This window comes from Peromyscus californicus, unplaced genomic scaffold, assembly GCF_007827085.1.
Source record: "Peromyscus californicus insignis strain IS unplaced genomic scaffold, ASM782708v3 Scaffold_7__1_contigs__length_154581171, whole genome shotgun sequence".
Classification (NCBI taxonomy): domain Eukaryota; kingdom Metazoa; phylum Chordata; class Mammalia; order Rodentia; family Cricetidae; genus Peromyscus; species Peromyscus californicus.
Window position 1 is genome coordinate 111583929 of NW_026294595.1, and position 15966 is coordinate 111599894.

General features: G+C 45.2%; 2 protein-coding genes across 2 annotated transcripts; both read left to right on the top strand.

Moving 5' to 3' along the window:
• The first annotated feature begins 8434 nt into the window (after positions 1-8434).
• Positions 8435-10599, top strand: LOC128101601 (transcription initiation factor TFIID subunit 6-like). Its single transcript, XM_052724856.1, is given in 4 exon segments — positions 8435-10158; positions 10346-10388; positions 10391-10434; positions 10436-10599. Coding segments are annotated over 4 exon segments (1875 nt in total). The 5' UTR covers positions 8435-8502; the 3' UTR covers positions 10568-10599.
• A 270-nt stretch (positions 10600-10869) lies between these two features.
• LOC128100984 (tripartite motif-containing protein 43-like) lies at positions 10870-12228 on the top strand. Its single transcript, XM_052723705.1, has one exon. The coding sequence runs from the start codon at positions 10870-10872 to the stop codon at positions 12226-12228; it is 1359 nt and encodes a 452-aa protein (XP_052579665.1).
• Positions 12229-15966: the final 3738 nt, after the last annotated feature.

Here is a 15966-nt window from a genome sequence, read left to right on the forward strand (position 1 = left end):
TGTACTTTGGCTATTGTGATGAACACTTTATGTTTATGTATGGTACAAATGTACATGGGCATATGTGTGTTTGGGTGAGGCCAGAGAAGGATGTCAAATGTCCTGCTCTATTACACACCAGGTTTTTCCCTTGATAAAGGGTCTCTGACAGAACCTGAAACTCCATTTTATCTAGGTGCCTAACCAACATGATCCAAGGATATGCTTGTATCCAACCTCAAAGCTGTGGTAAAAGGCATGAGAGGCCTTGCCTGGCTTTTATATGGGTGCTGAGGATTTGAACTCAGATCTCTGTGTTTGCTCAGCAAATGCTCTTGCTCACTGAGCCATCTCCCCAGGTACTGCTATGAACAATTTTTCCTCCAACTATGCTAATACATGTCTCTTGGTGAATAAAAATACATATTTCTAGCACGTGGATACCTACAAATGGCACTACTGAGTCATGTGGTGTGGACATGTTTCGATTTATTAGATCATGCTAGTTTACTAAAGTGATTGTGCCAGTTTGTACTGCTTCTACTGAACATCAGAGTTTTAATGAGCTTCATTCTTATGAGGAAGGTATAACCCGTGCTGCCCTGGAATTTCCCACTTTCTTTCCCAGTCTCTGGAGTACTAGGATGACAGCTATGCACTACCACACTCAAGTAGTCCATATATTTTTTATGTCAATAGTCCATGATTTTCCTGGTGTTCTCCAGAACATGTAACACAAATCTTAAATGGTCTTATTAAAAGAAGAAAAAAAAACCAAGAGCCAGATAATGAGGCGAAAGCTGAAAGATCAGAGAAACAGAACAAGCCATAGCCAACTCCTGAGGCAATCCTGTTTCCATGAATCCTCAGACCGAAAGCCTCAGTCCTCACTGCTGAGGGTCTCAGTTGAACTGCTCTTTAGTTCCTGTCTCCTCATGCCTCATATAACGTTTCTGTGCCCTGTCATCTTTCTTCCTCTCTCTGCCCAGCGACATCACTTCCTGTCTGTCTGTACACACCTCCAGACCTCTATGGCTAACTAATGCTAGGATTAAAGGTATGTACCACCATAACAGGCTCTGTTCACATTGTGGCTTTGAACTCACAGAGATCTGGATGAATCTCTGCCTCCCGAATTGCTAAGATTAAAGGCACGTGTTACCACTATGTGATTTCGATGTTTAAAAAAGTGGCTGCCTTCTTTTCTTTGATGGATCCCCAGGCAAGTTTTATTTATCAGAGCACAAATAAAACACCACCACAAGAACCCTGGCATGAAAGGGACCAGACAGAGAACTACTGATCTAGAGTTCAGATTTTTCACTCCAGGGGAGGGGACAGAAAATTGAAGATACTCTTTATTTTTCATTTAATAATAATTTAATATTTTTAACAATAAATGAGGTAACATTACATTAACAAATACTTAAAAACACTAAAGAACTGGGATTACGTCTTCCGAGGATCACATGGGGCCAGTGGAGAAGAAAGGCCTGACAGAGGGATTGAAGGTGCCAGGAGGATACTTGTATATGAGAGAACTCTTGGTAACTAACATTCACGAAACTTAAACATCCCTCTCCAAAATCGAGAAACACACCAATCCGGCCCAGTGGTCTCTCTATATAGTGCTGGAATAGTGGGCATGTGGTGAAGAGACTGTAATGATCACCCTCCTTGACACACAGAAGAAGAAATGCACCCTCAGATTCAATGAGCTGGTTTCTGTTGCTCAACCAAGAATCCTTACAGACCCCCACAGCCCAGTCCGAGGAATTGTTCAAATCCAGCTCTCAGTAATATTTCCCTGAGATGAAGCACTCTGATCCCCAGGGGCCAAATAGGATCTAGCAGAATCCAAAGATATATAGTCACCATGAGGTCTGAAGCTGCATCTTCTCATGACATTGAAGAGCTTCACATTGTTAGGGCATATGCTTGTAAACTCAGAGACAACGTTCACTCGGAAGTGGCTGTACCTTTCAGTCAGTCCACTGATGGGTAGAGAGCTGAGCTCTAGATTCAGAGTCTGGGGCATGCTCAGCTGCTGCTGCATTGACTCACTCCTCCTGAACATGTCATCCAAACCCTGGAGCAGTAGCTCATGTGGCTCTTGGGACATTGCCATCAGCTCCTCATACATTCTCTTAGCTGTTGGCTCTTTTGGACCATCGTGGCTTCCGTTCTCCTGAGCTTCTCTAAAACACGTTGGCCTTCATTTTGCATACACTCAATATGTTGCTCTTCCTCTTGACCCCGGACCAGACACCGTCTCCTATACTCTGCTCGGATCATTTGCTCCCGCAGTGTCAAGTAGTCCGTCCACAGAGTTGTCATTCTGTTCTCTGCCTCGCTATTCCCTTTATTTTCTTGGATCTTCTCCCTCAAAGAGGCCATTTGCTGTAAAAGTCTTTCCATTTGCCCCTCAGCAGCCACTTCGATGGGACTGTGTTGGTGACCTCTGTGCTCATGGGAGTCAGAGCAGAGCTGACAGAGGTAGATCCTGTTCTCAACACAGAAGATCCTTTTTGTCTCCTTGTGGGTCACACATTTATGCTCCTCAGAGCTCAGGTACTTCATGAGGCTGGCTTGTCTGGCAATGGACACCAGCTTCTTCAGAACAGTGTTGGTTCTGAAGTCCTTCTGCTCGGATGGTACCCTACATGTAGAGCAATGGACAGGAAGCTGGATGTCTTCCCAAGAAAGGTAGAGGCAGGCTCGACAGAAGCTGTGGCCACAGCTTATGGTGCCTGGGTCAGTAAGGCAGTTCAGGCAGATGAAGCAGGGGAGTTCTTCCTGGAAGGCTTGTGAGATGTCTGACTCCATTTCTCCACAGAGTTCTCTCTGGCCTCAGCAATATTGAGTCAGGACAGAATAATATTAGTTCAACTCTGGGGTCCAATCCTCAATGTGTGGATACATCTAGCAGTCTCTCGAGCCAGAATGTTTAGAATCACACTCTGTCTGGTCTGGTGAAGAGTGAACCTGGCTGGCTCTTGGAGTGTCCTGTTATAGTCTCCAAAGACCACGCCCACTTCTTCCCAAGTCGCTTTCCATTGCTGAGTTCCTGTAGATATATTCTAAATGGATGCAAGATTGATTTAACTCTGAGGCCAAGCTCCACAAGCAAATCTCTACAAGATTTTCGGGGGAGTCACTGCTTAGCTGGGTGTGGTAGCTCACACCTTAATCCAAGAATCCTAGGGAATGGCCTGCTGAATTGGGAGGAGTTTTAATTCAAGGCCTGCCTAGCCTAGACACTGGAGAACTTGTCTAAACAAAAATAATAAGTAATTTTGCTACAATATTTTACTGTTTCTAAGTATTTTGTGGTGTGTTTATATTTTTGCTTTTCCTTTTACAATTTAACAGATAATGATATCAATCTGTGATTTTAGCTAATATCGACATTAAAAGATTCTTATTTGTTCTTTGATAATTTTGGTCAACTTATTTTTATCATATTCACTTCAACTGCAACTTCTTTGAGATTCATCCCCTTTCTCTACCCACTCAACTTTCTGTTCTTTTCTTTTTTCTTTTTTTAAAAATACATGTTTGGGAAGCCAGGTGGTGGTGGTTCATGCCTTTAATCCCAGCACTCTGGAGGTAGAGGCAGGCTGATGTCTGTGAGATCGAGGCCAGCCTGCTCTACAGAGTGAGTTCCAAGACAAGCTCCAAAGCTACACAGAGAAACCCTGTCTCAAAAACAAAATCAAAATGAAACTAACAAACAAACAACAACAACAACAACAAAAAAACACCATGTAGAATTAACTAAAACCCAAGAGGCTGAGATGTTTGTCTCATGAGGGAAATTTCTCTTTTTTTTGGTTTTTTTCAAGACAGGGTTTCTCTGTGTAGCTTTGTGCCTTTCCTGGTACTTGCTTTGGAGACCAGGCTGGCCTCGAACTCACAGAGATCCCCCTCCTCTGCCTCCCGAATGCTGGGATTAAAGGCGTGCGCCGCCACCACCGCCCGGCCAAGGGAAATTTCTTGATTGAATATCGTTTGAAGTAGGAAAGCTCCACCTAAACTCACATATTTTGAGGTGTGAGAATACACCTCACATCTTAGCTGCATCTTCTGGTGTCAGTCTCTATAAAGGACATGGAAGAAGGAAACTCTTTCAATTTTTCTCTTTGTTATCTTGCCTTCGCTCTCACTGGCCAGTTCATCCCTTCACTGGTATAAGAGCCTTTTTTGGGGGTGGGGATTCCAAAGTACACTGAAGACCAACTGAGACATCCAGTCTTGCAGACTCAACAAATGCTCTATCTCCCCCCTCCCCCATCCTCCCTCTCTCCCATCCTCCCCCTTCCCCAACCCTGCCCTCCCCCATCTCTCTGTATGTGTGTGTCTGAGTATTCATTTAGTTTTGTTCCTCTAGATTCAGAGAGGTTACCACACTTATCTCTTGGGTTTTAGTTAATTCCACATGTGGTCAAATTGGCAACCAGGAATAGCCATGACCATTCCTTCAATCCTTCCAACATCCATATTAACATATTCATTGTTCTAGTCTTGTTTATGTAAACATTTCTAGGAAAGACTGTTTTACAGCAGATTTCCTACTTTTCTGACTCTTACTTTCTTTCTAACACCTCTTCCACAATATATCTGCTGCCAGTGATGCAGAAGCTAGGATATAGATGCATCTGATGGTGTTCAGATCTATAGGATCTCTTGAGTTTTGCAATCTCCATTGTAGTATTTTGTGGGGATCTGCCTATATGGTTTATTACTTCTTTTTTATTTCTTCATTTTTTTAATTAATTTTTTTTTCATTTTACTTAGCAATCACAGTTCTCCCGTCTCCTCTTCTCCTGCTTTTCCCTACCTCCATCCACTCCTCAACAAGAGTAAGGCCTCTCTTGGGGAGTCAACAAAGTCTTACACACCATATTGAAGCTGGTTCTAGTCCATTCTCCCTGCACCAAACTGAGCAAGGCATCCCACCATAGGGAATGGGCTCTGAAAGCATCCAGTTCAAACACCCAGGATAAATCCTGGTCCCACTGCCAAGAGCTCCACAACCAGATCAAGCTACGTAACTGTCACCCAAATTCAGAGGGCCTACTTTGCTCCCATGCAGGTCCCCCAGCTGTCAGTCCAGAGACTCCCACTAGCTCAGGTCAGTTGTTTCTGTGGGTTTTCCCATTCATGATCTTGACCCCTTTGCTCATATAATCCTTCCTCCTTCACTTCAACTGGACTCTAGGAGCTCGGCCCATTGCTTGGCTGTGGATCTCTGCAACTACTTCCCATCAGTTACTGGATGAAGGCTCTATGACAACAATTAGGTTATTCATCAATCTGATTACAGGGGAAGGCCAGTTCAGGCACCCTCTCCACTATTGCTTGGAGTCGTATCTGGGATCATCTTTGTGGATTCATGGAAATTTCCTTAGCATCAGGTTCTCCCTTACGCCATAATGGTTCCCTCTATCAATGAAAGTGAAAGATTCTAACCCTTCAGGCATACACCCCCCCAAAACCCAGGAGAATGAGGAACTAAAAAAGCTGGTTCCAAGGGTGATCACTGACCGGACCTTCAATCGTGGAGACATCTTCCATGGTAGTCCAAATCTTAGGAAGGCCTGCCTTGGTGTGTGACGACGTTTTCCACTCCTCAGCGTCCTAGAGCCTCTCGCTGGGCACCAGTTGTCCCGGCCAGTGGGATCTTCAGCAGAGACCCTGGAAGGGGGAAAGGCGAATGAAGGTACAAGAGACACACAGAATTGACAGCAAGACAGTATTCTGATCAAGCTGCAAAATTTTATTTTTCTCAGGTGGGTTTTATAATAAGCTGACCAGGAAACTTTCTTTGGGAAAAGATCAGGGGACTGTTGAGTTTCCAAGCAACCCAATCAAGCAACCTAAGCACAAAACATTGTTACCAATGGTCACTGTAGCAGAAAGATAAGGAAACGTTAAGTTATTTTCTAATAACTCAGGACTTGTCCAGGCATGTCAAAAGTTTCTGGTTAGTGGCTCAATCCTGGACAACAGAAACTTAACTCAGGCCGGCAATATGGCATGGCTCTTGAAATTGTCCTCAGCATTGAGGGTTGGTTACAAGCATGTCCTTGGATCATGCTGGTTAGGCACCTAGCTAAAATGGAGATTCAGGTTCAGTCAGAGACCCTGAATCAAGGGAATAACCTGGTGTGTAATAGATCAAAATATCTGACATGCTTCTCTGGCCTCACCCAAACACACATATATCCATGAACATTTGTACCATACATACAAATAAAGTGTTCCTCACAATAGCCAAAGTACAACTTCAATGCTCATAATCCATAAAAAGAGAAATAAATGACAGTTGATTAAACATGGGACAAAGTGGTGATATATTTTGCACCCCAATAAAACTTATCTGGGGATTAGAGAACAGAGCCAGCCACTTTATGAGACATAGAGGCTAGATAGTGATGGCACACACCCTTAATCCTATCATTTGGGAAACAGAGATCCCTGTGAGTTCAAGGTCACATTTAGAACAGAGCTAGGCGAGATGGCACACACCTTTAATTCCAACACTTGAAAATGCATGCCTTTGCTTGGGAAGCACACACAACTTTAATCCCAGGAAGTAAGATAGCAGGGCAGAAACAATTCTATAAAGCATGAGGAAACAGGAACTCACTGTCTTGAGAGTGAAGATTTCATAGAGGTTAGAATTTGTAATTGGCTGCCTCTGCTTCTCTGAGCTTTCAGTTTTGACCCCAATGCCCGGCTCTGGGTTTTTTGCTAATAAGACTTTTTAAGGTTTATGTTACATAAAGGGATCAGTATCATATAAACCACCATATGAACAACTAGAGATTGATCCAGCTGAAGAATTCTGGAAGACAACATAGAATCCAAACAAGAGCCCGGAGCTCTCTATTCACCCATCCCCACCCATTCAATCTTACAGTCTCTATCTGAAGGCATGAAACTACTTCAATGAATAAATAATTTTTCCTAATCTTATGTTTCCCTTGCTGTTCTATTCACAATATTTGCAATGGCTCTATAAATATTGTTGAAGAGGTTTCAGAAAAGACAGTAAGAGTCAGAATACTAGGCAATGTGCTGTGAAGCAGTCTCTGCTAGAAATGGTTACATAGACAAGACTAGAACAATGAATATGTTGATATGGATGTGGGAAAGTTTGAAGGAATAGTAATGGCTATATGTGGTTGTCAAATTGACCACATGTGGAATTAACTAAAACTCAAGAGATATGTGTGGGAACCACTCTGAATCTAGAGGAACAAAAATAAATGAATACTCGGGCACACACATACAGAAAGATTGGGGGCAGGAGAGACAGAGACAGACACAGACACAGAGACAGACAGAGAGAGACAGAGACAGAGAGACAGAGAGAGAGCGAGGAGATTTGTTCAGTCTGCAAGGCTGGATGTCTCAGCTGGTCTTCAGTGTACTTTGGAATCCCCACGCCCCAAAAAGGCTCTTAGACCAGTGAAGGGATGAACTGGCCAGTGTGAGCCAGGGCAAGATAACAAATAGAAAAGATGAGTTTCCTTCCTCCATGTCCTTTATAGAGGCTTACACCAGAAGATGCAGCTAAGATGTAAGTTGTATTCTCACACCTCAAAATATGTGATTTTAGGTGGACCTTTCCTACTTCAAATGATATTCAATCAAGAAAATTCCCTCAAGGGAAAAACATCTCAGCTTCTTGGGTTTTAGTTAAATCTACATGATGTTCTTTGTTGTTGTTATTTGTTTGTTTGTTTTCATTTTGTTTTTGTTTTTGAGACAGGGTTTCTATGTGTAGCATGGAGCCTGTCTTGGAACTCACTCTGTAGACCAGGCTGCCCTCGATCTCACAGACATCAGCCTGCCTCTACCTCCAGAGTGCTGGGATTAAAGGCATGAGCCACTACCACCAGCCTTCCCTGTGTATTTTTTTAGGAAAAAGAAAAAAGAAAAGAACAGAAAGTTCAGTGGATAGAGAAAGGGGATGAATCTCAAAGAAGTTGCAGTTGAAGTAAATATGTTAAAAATAAGTGGAACAAAATTATCAAAGAACTGATAAGGATCTTTTAATGTTGATATTTGCTAAAAATCACAGATTGATATCATTATCTGTTACATTGTAAAGAGAAAAACAAAAATATAAGCACACCACAAAATATCTAGAAACAGTAAAATATTGGAGCAAAATTACTCATTTTATTTTAAGACAAGTTTTCACTGTATAGGCTAGGCAGGCCTTGAACCACAACTCCTCCCAATTCAGCAGGCCATTCCCTAGGATTCTTGGATTAAAGGTGTGAACTACCACACCCAGCTAAGCAGTGACTAGGGAAACCTTGTCCAGATTTGCTTGTGGAGATTGGCCTCAGAGTTAATTCAATCTTCCAATAGAAAGCAACTTGGGAAGAAGTGGCTGTGGTCTTTAGAGACTATAAAAGGACACTCCTAAGCAGCTCTTTGGCAGCCTGGCTCCATCTCTCCACCCTGGGGTGGCATCCTTCCAGGGACAGGAGTTGGAATTCCAGTATGGCCGAAGAGAAGAAGCTGAAACTCAGCAATACTGTGTTGCCCTCTGAGTCCATGAAGGTGGTGGCAGAGTCCATGGGCATTGCTCAGATTCAGGAGGAGACTTGCCAACTCCTGACAGATGAGGTCAGCTACCGCATCAAGGAGATTGCCCAGAATGCTTTGAAGTTCATGCACATGGGAAAGCGGAAGAAACTCACTACCAGTGACATTGACTGTGCATTGAAGCTAAGGAATGTGGAGCCACTGTATGGCTTCCATGCTCAGGAATTCATCCCTTTCCGGTCAGCCTCTGGTGGGGGCCAAGAGCTTTACTTCTATGAGGAGAAGCAAGTGGACCTAAGCGATATCATCAACACCCCTCTGCCTCAGGTGCCTCTGGATGTCTGCCTCAAAGCACATTGGCTGAGCATTGAAGGCTGCCAGCCAGCTATACCAGAGAATCCACCCCCAGCACACAAAGAGCAGCAGAAGAATGAGGCCACAGAACCCCTGAAGTCAGCAAAGCCAGGCCAAGAAGATGATGGACCCCTGAAAGGCAAAGGTCAAGGGGCAGCTGCAACTGATGGCAAAGGAGAAGAGAAGAAAGCACCTCCTTTGCTGGAGGGAGCCCCTTTGCGCCTGAAGCCCCGAAGCATCCATAAGCTGTCAATGGAACAGCAGCTGTTTTACAAAGCGATCACAGAAGCCTGTGTAGGATCCTGTGACGCCAAGAGAGCAGAAGCTCTGCAAAGCATTGCCACCGACCCGGGGCTCTATCACATGCTACCATGGTTCAGTATTTTCATCTCTGAGGGGGTCCGTGTAAACGTGGTTCAAAATAACCTGGCCTTGCTCATCTATCTGATGCGCATGGTGAAGGCCCTGATGGACAATCCCATGCTGCATCTAGAGAAATATGTGCATGAGCTGATTCCAGCGGTAATGACCTGCATTGTGTGCAGACAGCTGTGTCTGCGGCCAGATGTGGACAATCACTGGGCACTCCGGGATTTTGCTGCCCGTCTAGTGGCTCAGATTTGTAAACATTTCAGCACAACCACCAACAACATCCAGTCCCGGATCACCAAGACCTTTACTAAGTGCTGGGTAGATGAGAAGACTCCGTGGACAACTCGATATGGCTGCATTGCAGGCCTGGCAGAGCTGGGACACAATGTGATTAAGATGCTGATTCTGCCAAGGCTGCAGCAGGAAGGGGAACGGATCCGCAGGGTCCTGGATGGGCCTGTGCTGAGCAACATTGACCATATCGCAGCAGACCGTGTGCAGAGCCTTCTCCTGAAACACTGTGCCCCGGTACTGGCGAAGCTGCGCCCTCCACCTGACGATCAGGATGCCTACCGGGGAGAATTTGGGTCCCTTGGGCCCCTTCTCTGCTCCCATGTCGTGAAGGCCAGGGCCCAGGCTGCACGACAAGGTCAGCAGGTCAACAGGACTACACTCACCATCACACAGCCTCAGCCCACACTGACCCTCTCGCAGGGCCCTCAGCCAGGCCCTCGGACCCCTGGCTTATTGAAGATTCCTGGTTCCACTGCCTTGCCTGTCCAGACACTGGTGTCTGCTAGAGCTGCTGCCCCTCTTCAGCCTTCTCCTCCTCCGACCAAGTATATTGTAATGTCCTCATCTTCCAGTGCCTCATCGACCCAAGGGGTCGTGTCCCTCGGCACCTCAGCTCCTGGCTCAGGCTCTACCACTACCTCTCCTGTCACCACCACGGTTCCCAGTGTGCAGCCCATCATCAGAGTGGTCTCTAAGGCCACCACCGGACCCCCAAGCACAGCCCCTGCTGGCCCTGGCCATGTTCAGAAATACATTGTGGTCTCCCTTCCCCCAACAGGGGAAGGCAAAGGAGACCCTCCTTCTCATCCTTCTCCAGTCCCCCCGCATCATCTTCGCCATCCCCACTTGGGGGCTGTGCCCTCTGTGGGGCAGAAGTAGGAAGCTGGGGAAAGCCCACCGCCAGCTCCAGGTACTCCAAAGGCTAATGGCTCCAAGCAAACTGGTCCTGGCTCCCTCAGCCTGCTCTGTGGTAGCATCACATCTCCTCACCTCCTCTTGAGCAGATTCCTCCACCCATATAGAAAGCAGGAGGTAGGAGGTTGTTTCCCGGGTGACTTTCTTTTTAGATAATGTACAGTTAAGTTTCAGAATAAAAGTTAGATTTGTAAAAAGAAAAAAAAAGGACTCTCCAAGAGCCAGCCAGGTTCATTCTTCACCAGACCAGACACAGTGTGTTTCCAAACATTCTGGCTCCAAGACTGCTAGTTCTACCCAAACATTGAGGATTAGACCCCAGAGTTGAACTAATATTGTTCTGTCCTGACTCAATATTTCTGAGGCTAGAGACAAGTCTGTGGAGAAATGGAGTCAGACATCTCACAAGCCTTCCAGGAAGAACTCCCCTGCTTCATCTGCCTGAACTGCCTTACAGACCCAGTCACTATAAGCTGTGGCCACAGCTTCTGTCGAGCCTGCCTCCACCTTTCTTGGGAAGACATCCAGCTTCCTGTCCATTGCTCTACATGTAGGGAACCATCCGAGCAGAAGGACTTCAGAACCAACACTGTTCTGAAGAAGCTGGTGTCCATTGCCAGACAAGCCAGCCTCATGAAGTACCTGAGCTCTGAGGAGCATAAATGTGTGACCCACAAAGAGACAAAGAGGATCTTCTGTGTTGAGAACAGGATCTACCTCTGTCAGCTCTGCTCTGACTCCCATGAGCACAGAGGTCACCAACACGGTCCCATCGAAGTGGCTGCTGAGGGGCAAATGGAAAGACTTTTACAGCAAATGGCATCTTTGAGGGAGAAGATCCAAGAAAATAAAGGGAATATAGAGCCAGAGAACAGAATGACAACTCTGTGGACGGACAACTTCACACTGCGGAAGCAAATGGTCAGAGCAGAGTATAGGAGACTGTGTCCGGTCCAGGGTCAAGAGGAAGAGCAACATATTGAGTGTATGCAAAATGAAGGCCAAAGTGTTTTAGAGAAGCTCAGGAGAAGGGAAGCCATGATGGTCCAAAAGAGCCAACAGCTAAGAGGAATGTATGAGGAGCTGATAACAATGTCCCAGGAGCCACATGAGCTACTGCTCCAGGGTTTGGATGACATGTTCAGGAGGAGTGAGTCAATGCAGCAGCAGCTGAGCATGCCCCAGACTCTGGATCTAGAGCTCAGCTCTCTGCCCATCAGTGGACTGACTGAAAGGTACAGCCACTTCCGAGTGAACATTGTCTTCGAATTTACAAGCATTTGCCCTAACAATGTGAAGCTCTTCAATGTCATGAGAAGATGCAGCTTCAGACCTCATGGTGAGGATATATTGGTGGATTCTGCTAGATCATATTTGGCTTCCTGGGGATCAGAGTGCTTCATCTCAGGGAAATATTACTGGGAGCTGGATTTGAACAATTCCTCGGACTGGGCTGTGGAGGTCTGTAAGGATTCCTGGTTAAGCAACAGAAACCAGCTCATTGAATCTGAAGGTGCATTTCTTCTTGTGTGTGTCAAGGAGGGTGATCATTACAGTCTCCTCACCACATGCCCAGTATTCCACCACTATATAGAGAGACCACTGGGCCAGATTGGTGTGTTCCTCGATTTTGGGGAGGGATGTTTAAGTATCCTGAACGTTGCCAAGAGTTCCCTCATGTACAAGTATCCACCTGGCACCTTCAATCCCTCTCTCAGGACTTTCTTCCTCCCTGGCCCCATGTGATCCCAGTACTTTAGTGTTTTTATGTATTTCTTACTGTATTGTTATGTCATTTATATTTATTAAATATGATAATACTATTAAATGACAAAAAGTGTTCTCAGTGTCTGTGCTACTGGTGTGATATTTAGGAAGTGGTCTTCTGTGCCAGTGCATTCAAGACCACTTCCTACTTTCTCTTCTAACAAGTTCAGTGTAACTGGATTTATGTTGAGGTCTCTGATCCACTTGGACTTGAGTTTTATGCATGGTGACAAATCATGGATCTAGTTGCAATCTTCTGCACGTTGACATCCAGTCATGCTAGCACCACTTTTCTGACTGGTCTACTCTGTTGACTGTCTAGTGAATACCCTAGCTCTCATCACAGAGCCTTCATACAGTGACTGATGGAAGCAGATGCAGAGATCCACGGCCAGGCGCCAGGCTGAACTCTGGGCATCTAATCGATGAGAGAGAGGAGGGGTTCTGTGGATGTCGAGGGGAAAATGTGCAGAGAGAACCAGCCACACTAGTGGAAACCCATGATCTGAGGACTAATAGCTGTGCAGCCCACATAGAACTAGACTAGGCCCAATGGATATGGGAGGCAGTTGTTTAGTGTGAACTGTTTCGGGGGCCCCCAGGTAGGGGGATCGGAATCTGTCCCTGGTGCATGGGTGGACTTTTTGGAGCCCAGCGCCTAGGGTATGACACCTTGAACGACCTTGGTGAAGGGGAGAGGGTCTTGGAGCTGCCTCAGCTGAGTGTGCCAGGCTCTGCTGACTCCCCGTGGGATACCTTGTTTGGGAAAATGTGGGGATGAGGGTGGGTTGTGGCAGAAGGCTTTGGGCTGTGAAGAGGGAATAGGAGGGATCTGTGATTGGTATGTAACATGAATAGAAAATTTCTTAATTAAAAAAATTGTATGGCAAACTTAAAGAACAACAACAACAACAACAACAAACAAACAAACAAAACAACAACGTTCCATTTTCTGTCCTTAGTCCCAGAGTGCAAAACCTGAACCTGATCAGTAGTTCTGTCTGGTCCCTTTTGTGCCAGGGTTCTTGTGGTGAGATCTTATTTGTGCTCTAACAAATAAAACTTGCCTGGGGATCCATCAAAGGAAAAAAGGCAGCCACGATAATAAACATAGAAGTCAGGCAGTGGTAGCACATGCCTTTAATCCTAGCATTCGGGGAGGCAGAGATTCATCCAGATCTCTGTGAGTTCCAGGCCCCACTGGGAACAGAGCCAGGTGTGGTGGCACACGCCTTTAATTCCAATACTAGTTAACCATAGAGGTCTGGAGGTCAATACAGACAGACAGGAAGTGATAGAGCTGGGCAGAAAGAGGAAGTGATGTAGCTGGACAGAGAGAGAAAGAAAGATGGCAGGGCACAAAAAGGTATAATTGGCAGGAGGGGACAGGATCTAAAGAGCAGTTCAACTGAGACCCTCAGGGGTGAGGACTCAGAGGCTTTCAGTCTGAGGATTCATGGAAACAGGATTGCCTCAGGAGTTGCCTATGGCTTGTTCTGTTTCTCTGATCTTTCAGCTTTCACCCCAATATCTGTCTCTGTGTTTTTTCTATTAATAAGACCATTTAAGATTTGTGTTACATGTTCTGGAGAACACCAGGAAAATCATGGACATTTGACATTGAAAATAAATAGACTACTTGAGTGTGGTAGTGCACAGCTGTCATCCTAGTACTCCAGAGACTGGGAAAAAAACAGGGAAATTCCAGGGCAGCATGGGTTATACCTTTCTCATAAGAATGAAGCACATTAAAACTCTGATGTTTAGCAGGAGCAGTACAAACTGGCACAATCACTTTAGTAAACTAGCAAGATCTAAGAGAGCTAAACATGTCCATACCTGATGAGTCAGTAATGTCATTTGTAGGCATCTGCATGTTAGAAATCTATACTTTTATTCACCAAGAGACATGTTTTAGAATAGTCATAGGAAAAAATGTTGATAGCAGTACCTGGGGAGATGGCTGAGTGAGTAAGAGCATTTGCTGAGCAAACACAGAGATCTGAGTTCAGATCCTCAGCACCCATATAAAAGCCAGGCAGGGTCTCTCATGCCTTTTACCCCAGCTTTGAGGGTTGGATACAAGCATATCCTTGGATCATGCTAGTTAGGCACCTAGCTAAAATGGAGTTTCAGGTTCAGTGAGAGTCTCTTTATCAAGGGAATAACCTGGTGTGTAATAGAGCAAGACATCTGACATCCTTCTCTGGCCTCACCCAAACACACATTTACCCATGGGCATATGTACCATACATACAAATAAAGTGTTCATCACAATAGCCAAAGTACAACTTCAGTGCTCATCATCAATAGAATGAGAACTAAATGACAGCTGATTAAACATGGGACACTGTGGTCGAATATTTTGCACCCCAACAAAACTTATCTGGGGATTAGAGAACAGAGCCAGCCACTTTATTAGACATAGAGGCTAGATAGTGATGGCACACACCCTTAATCTTATCATTGAGAAACAGAGATCCCTGTGAGTTCAAGGCCACATTGAGAACAGAGCTGGGCGAGATGGCACACACCTTTAATCCCAACACTTGAGATTGCATGCCTTTGCTTGAGAAGAACACACATCTTTAATCCCAGGAAGTAAGATGGCAGGGCAGAAAAAGTCCTATAAGGCGTGAGGAAACAGGAACTCACTGTCTTGAGACTGAAGATTTCAAAGAGGTTAGAGTTTGTAGTTGGCTTGCTCTGCTTCTCTGAGCTTTCAGTTTTGACCCCAATGTCCAGCTCTGGGTTTTTTGCTAATAAGACTTTTTAATGTTTATGTTACATAAAGGGATCAGTATCATATAAACTACCCTATGAACAACTAGAGATTGTGTTGCGTCCGCCTCGTCCAGCAAGGAAGATGCAACACCAGGCTCTTCTCCAAGCAGTTTATTCAGGAACCTTGAACAATCTTCTAACCCTGGAGAAAGCCATGTTCTCACTCCGGTGAAAGCCAGCCCACGCCCTTTATAGCCACTGGGCAACCAACCCCATAGTGCCACGTGGACAATGCCGATAGGGTCAGACATACGCAAAAAAGCCAGATTCCATGCCCAAGCCAAATAAGGAGTTGTTTATCCCAGAGAACACCTGCCATGTGGAAGGCAGAAGCCGGACGCTGGTGCCATCTTTGAGGCGCGGCCATGCACAGCTCTCTACAAGACTGATCCAGCTGAAGAATTCTGGAAGACAACATAGAATCCAAACAAGAGCCCGGAGCTCTCTATTCACCCATCCCCACCCATTCAATCTTACAATCTCTATCTGAAGGCATGAAACTACTTCAATGAATAAATAATTTTTCCTAATTTTATGTTTCCCTTGCTGTTCTATTCACAATATTTGCAATGGCTCTAGAAATATTGTTGAAGAGGTGTCAGAAAAGACAGTAAGAGTCAGAATACTAGGAAATCTGCTGTGAAGCAGTCTCTGCTAGAAATGGTTACATAGACAAGACTAGAACAATGAATATGTTGATATGGATGTGGGAAAGTTTGAAGGAATCGTTATGGCTGTTCCTGGTTGTCAAACTGACCACATGTGGAATTAAGTTAAAACCCAAGAGATATGTGTGGGAACCACTCTGAATCTAGAAGAACAAAAATAAATGAATACTCGGGCACACACATACAGAGAGATGGTGGGGGGAGAGAGAGAGAGACAGAGAGACAGAGACAGAGTGAGACAGAGACAGAGAGAGACAGAGACAGA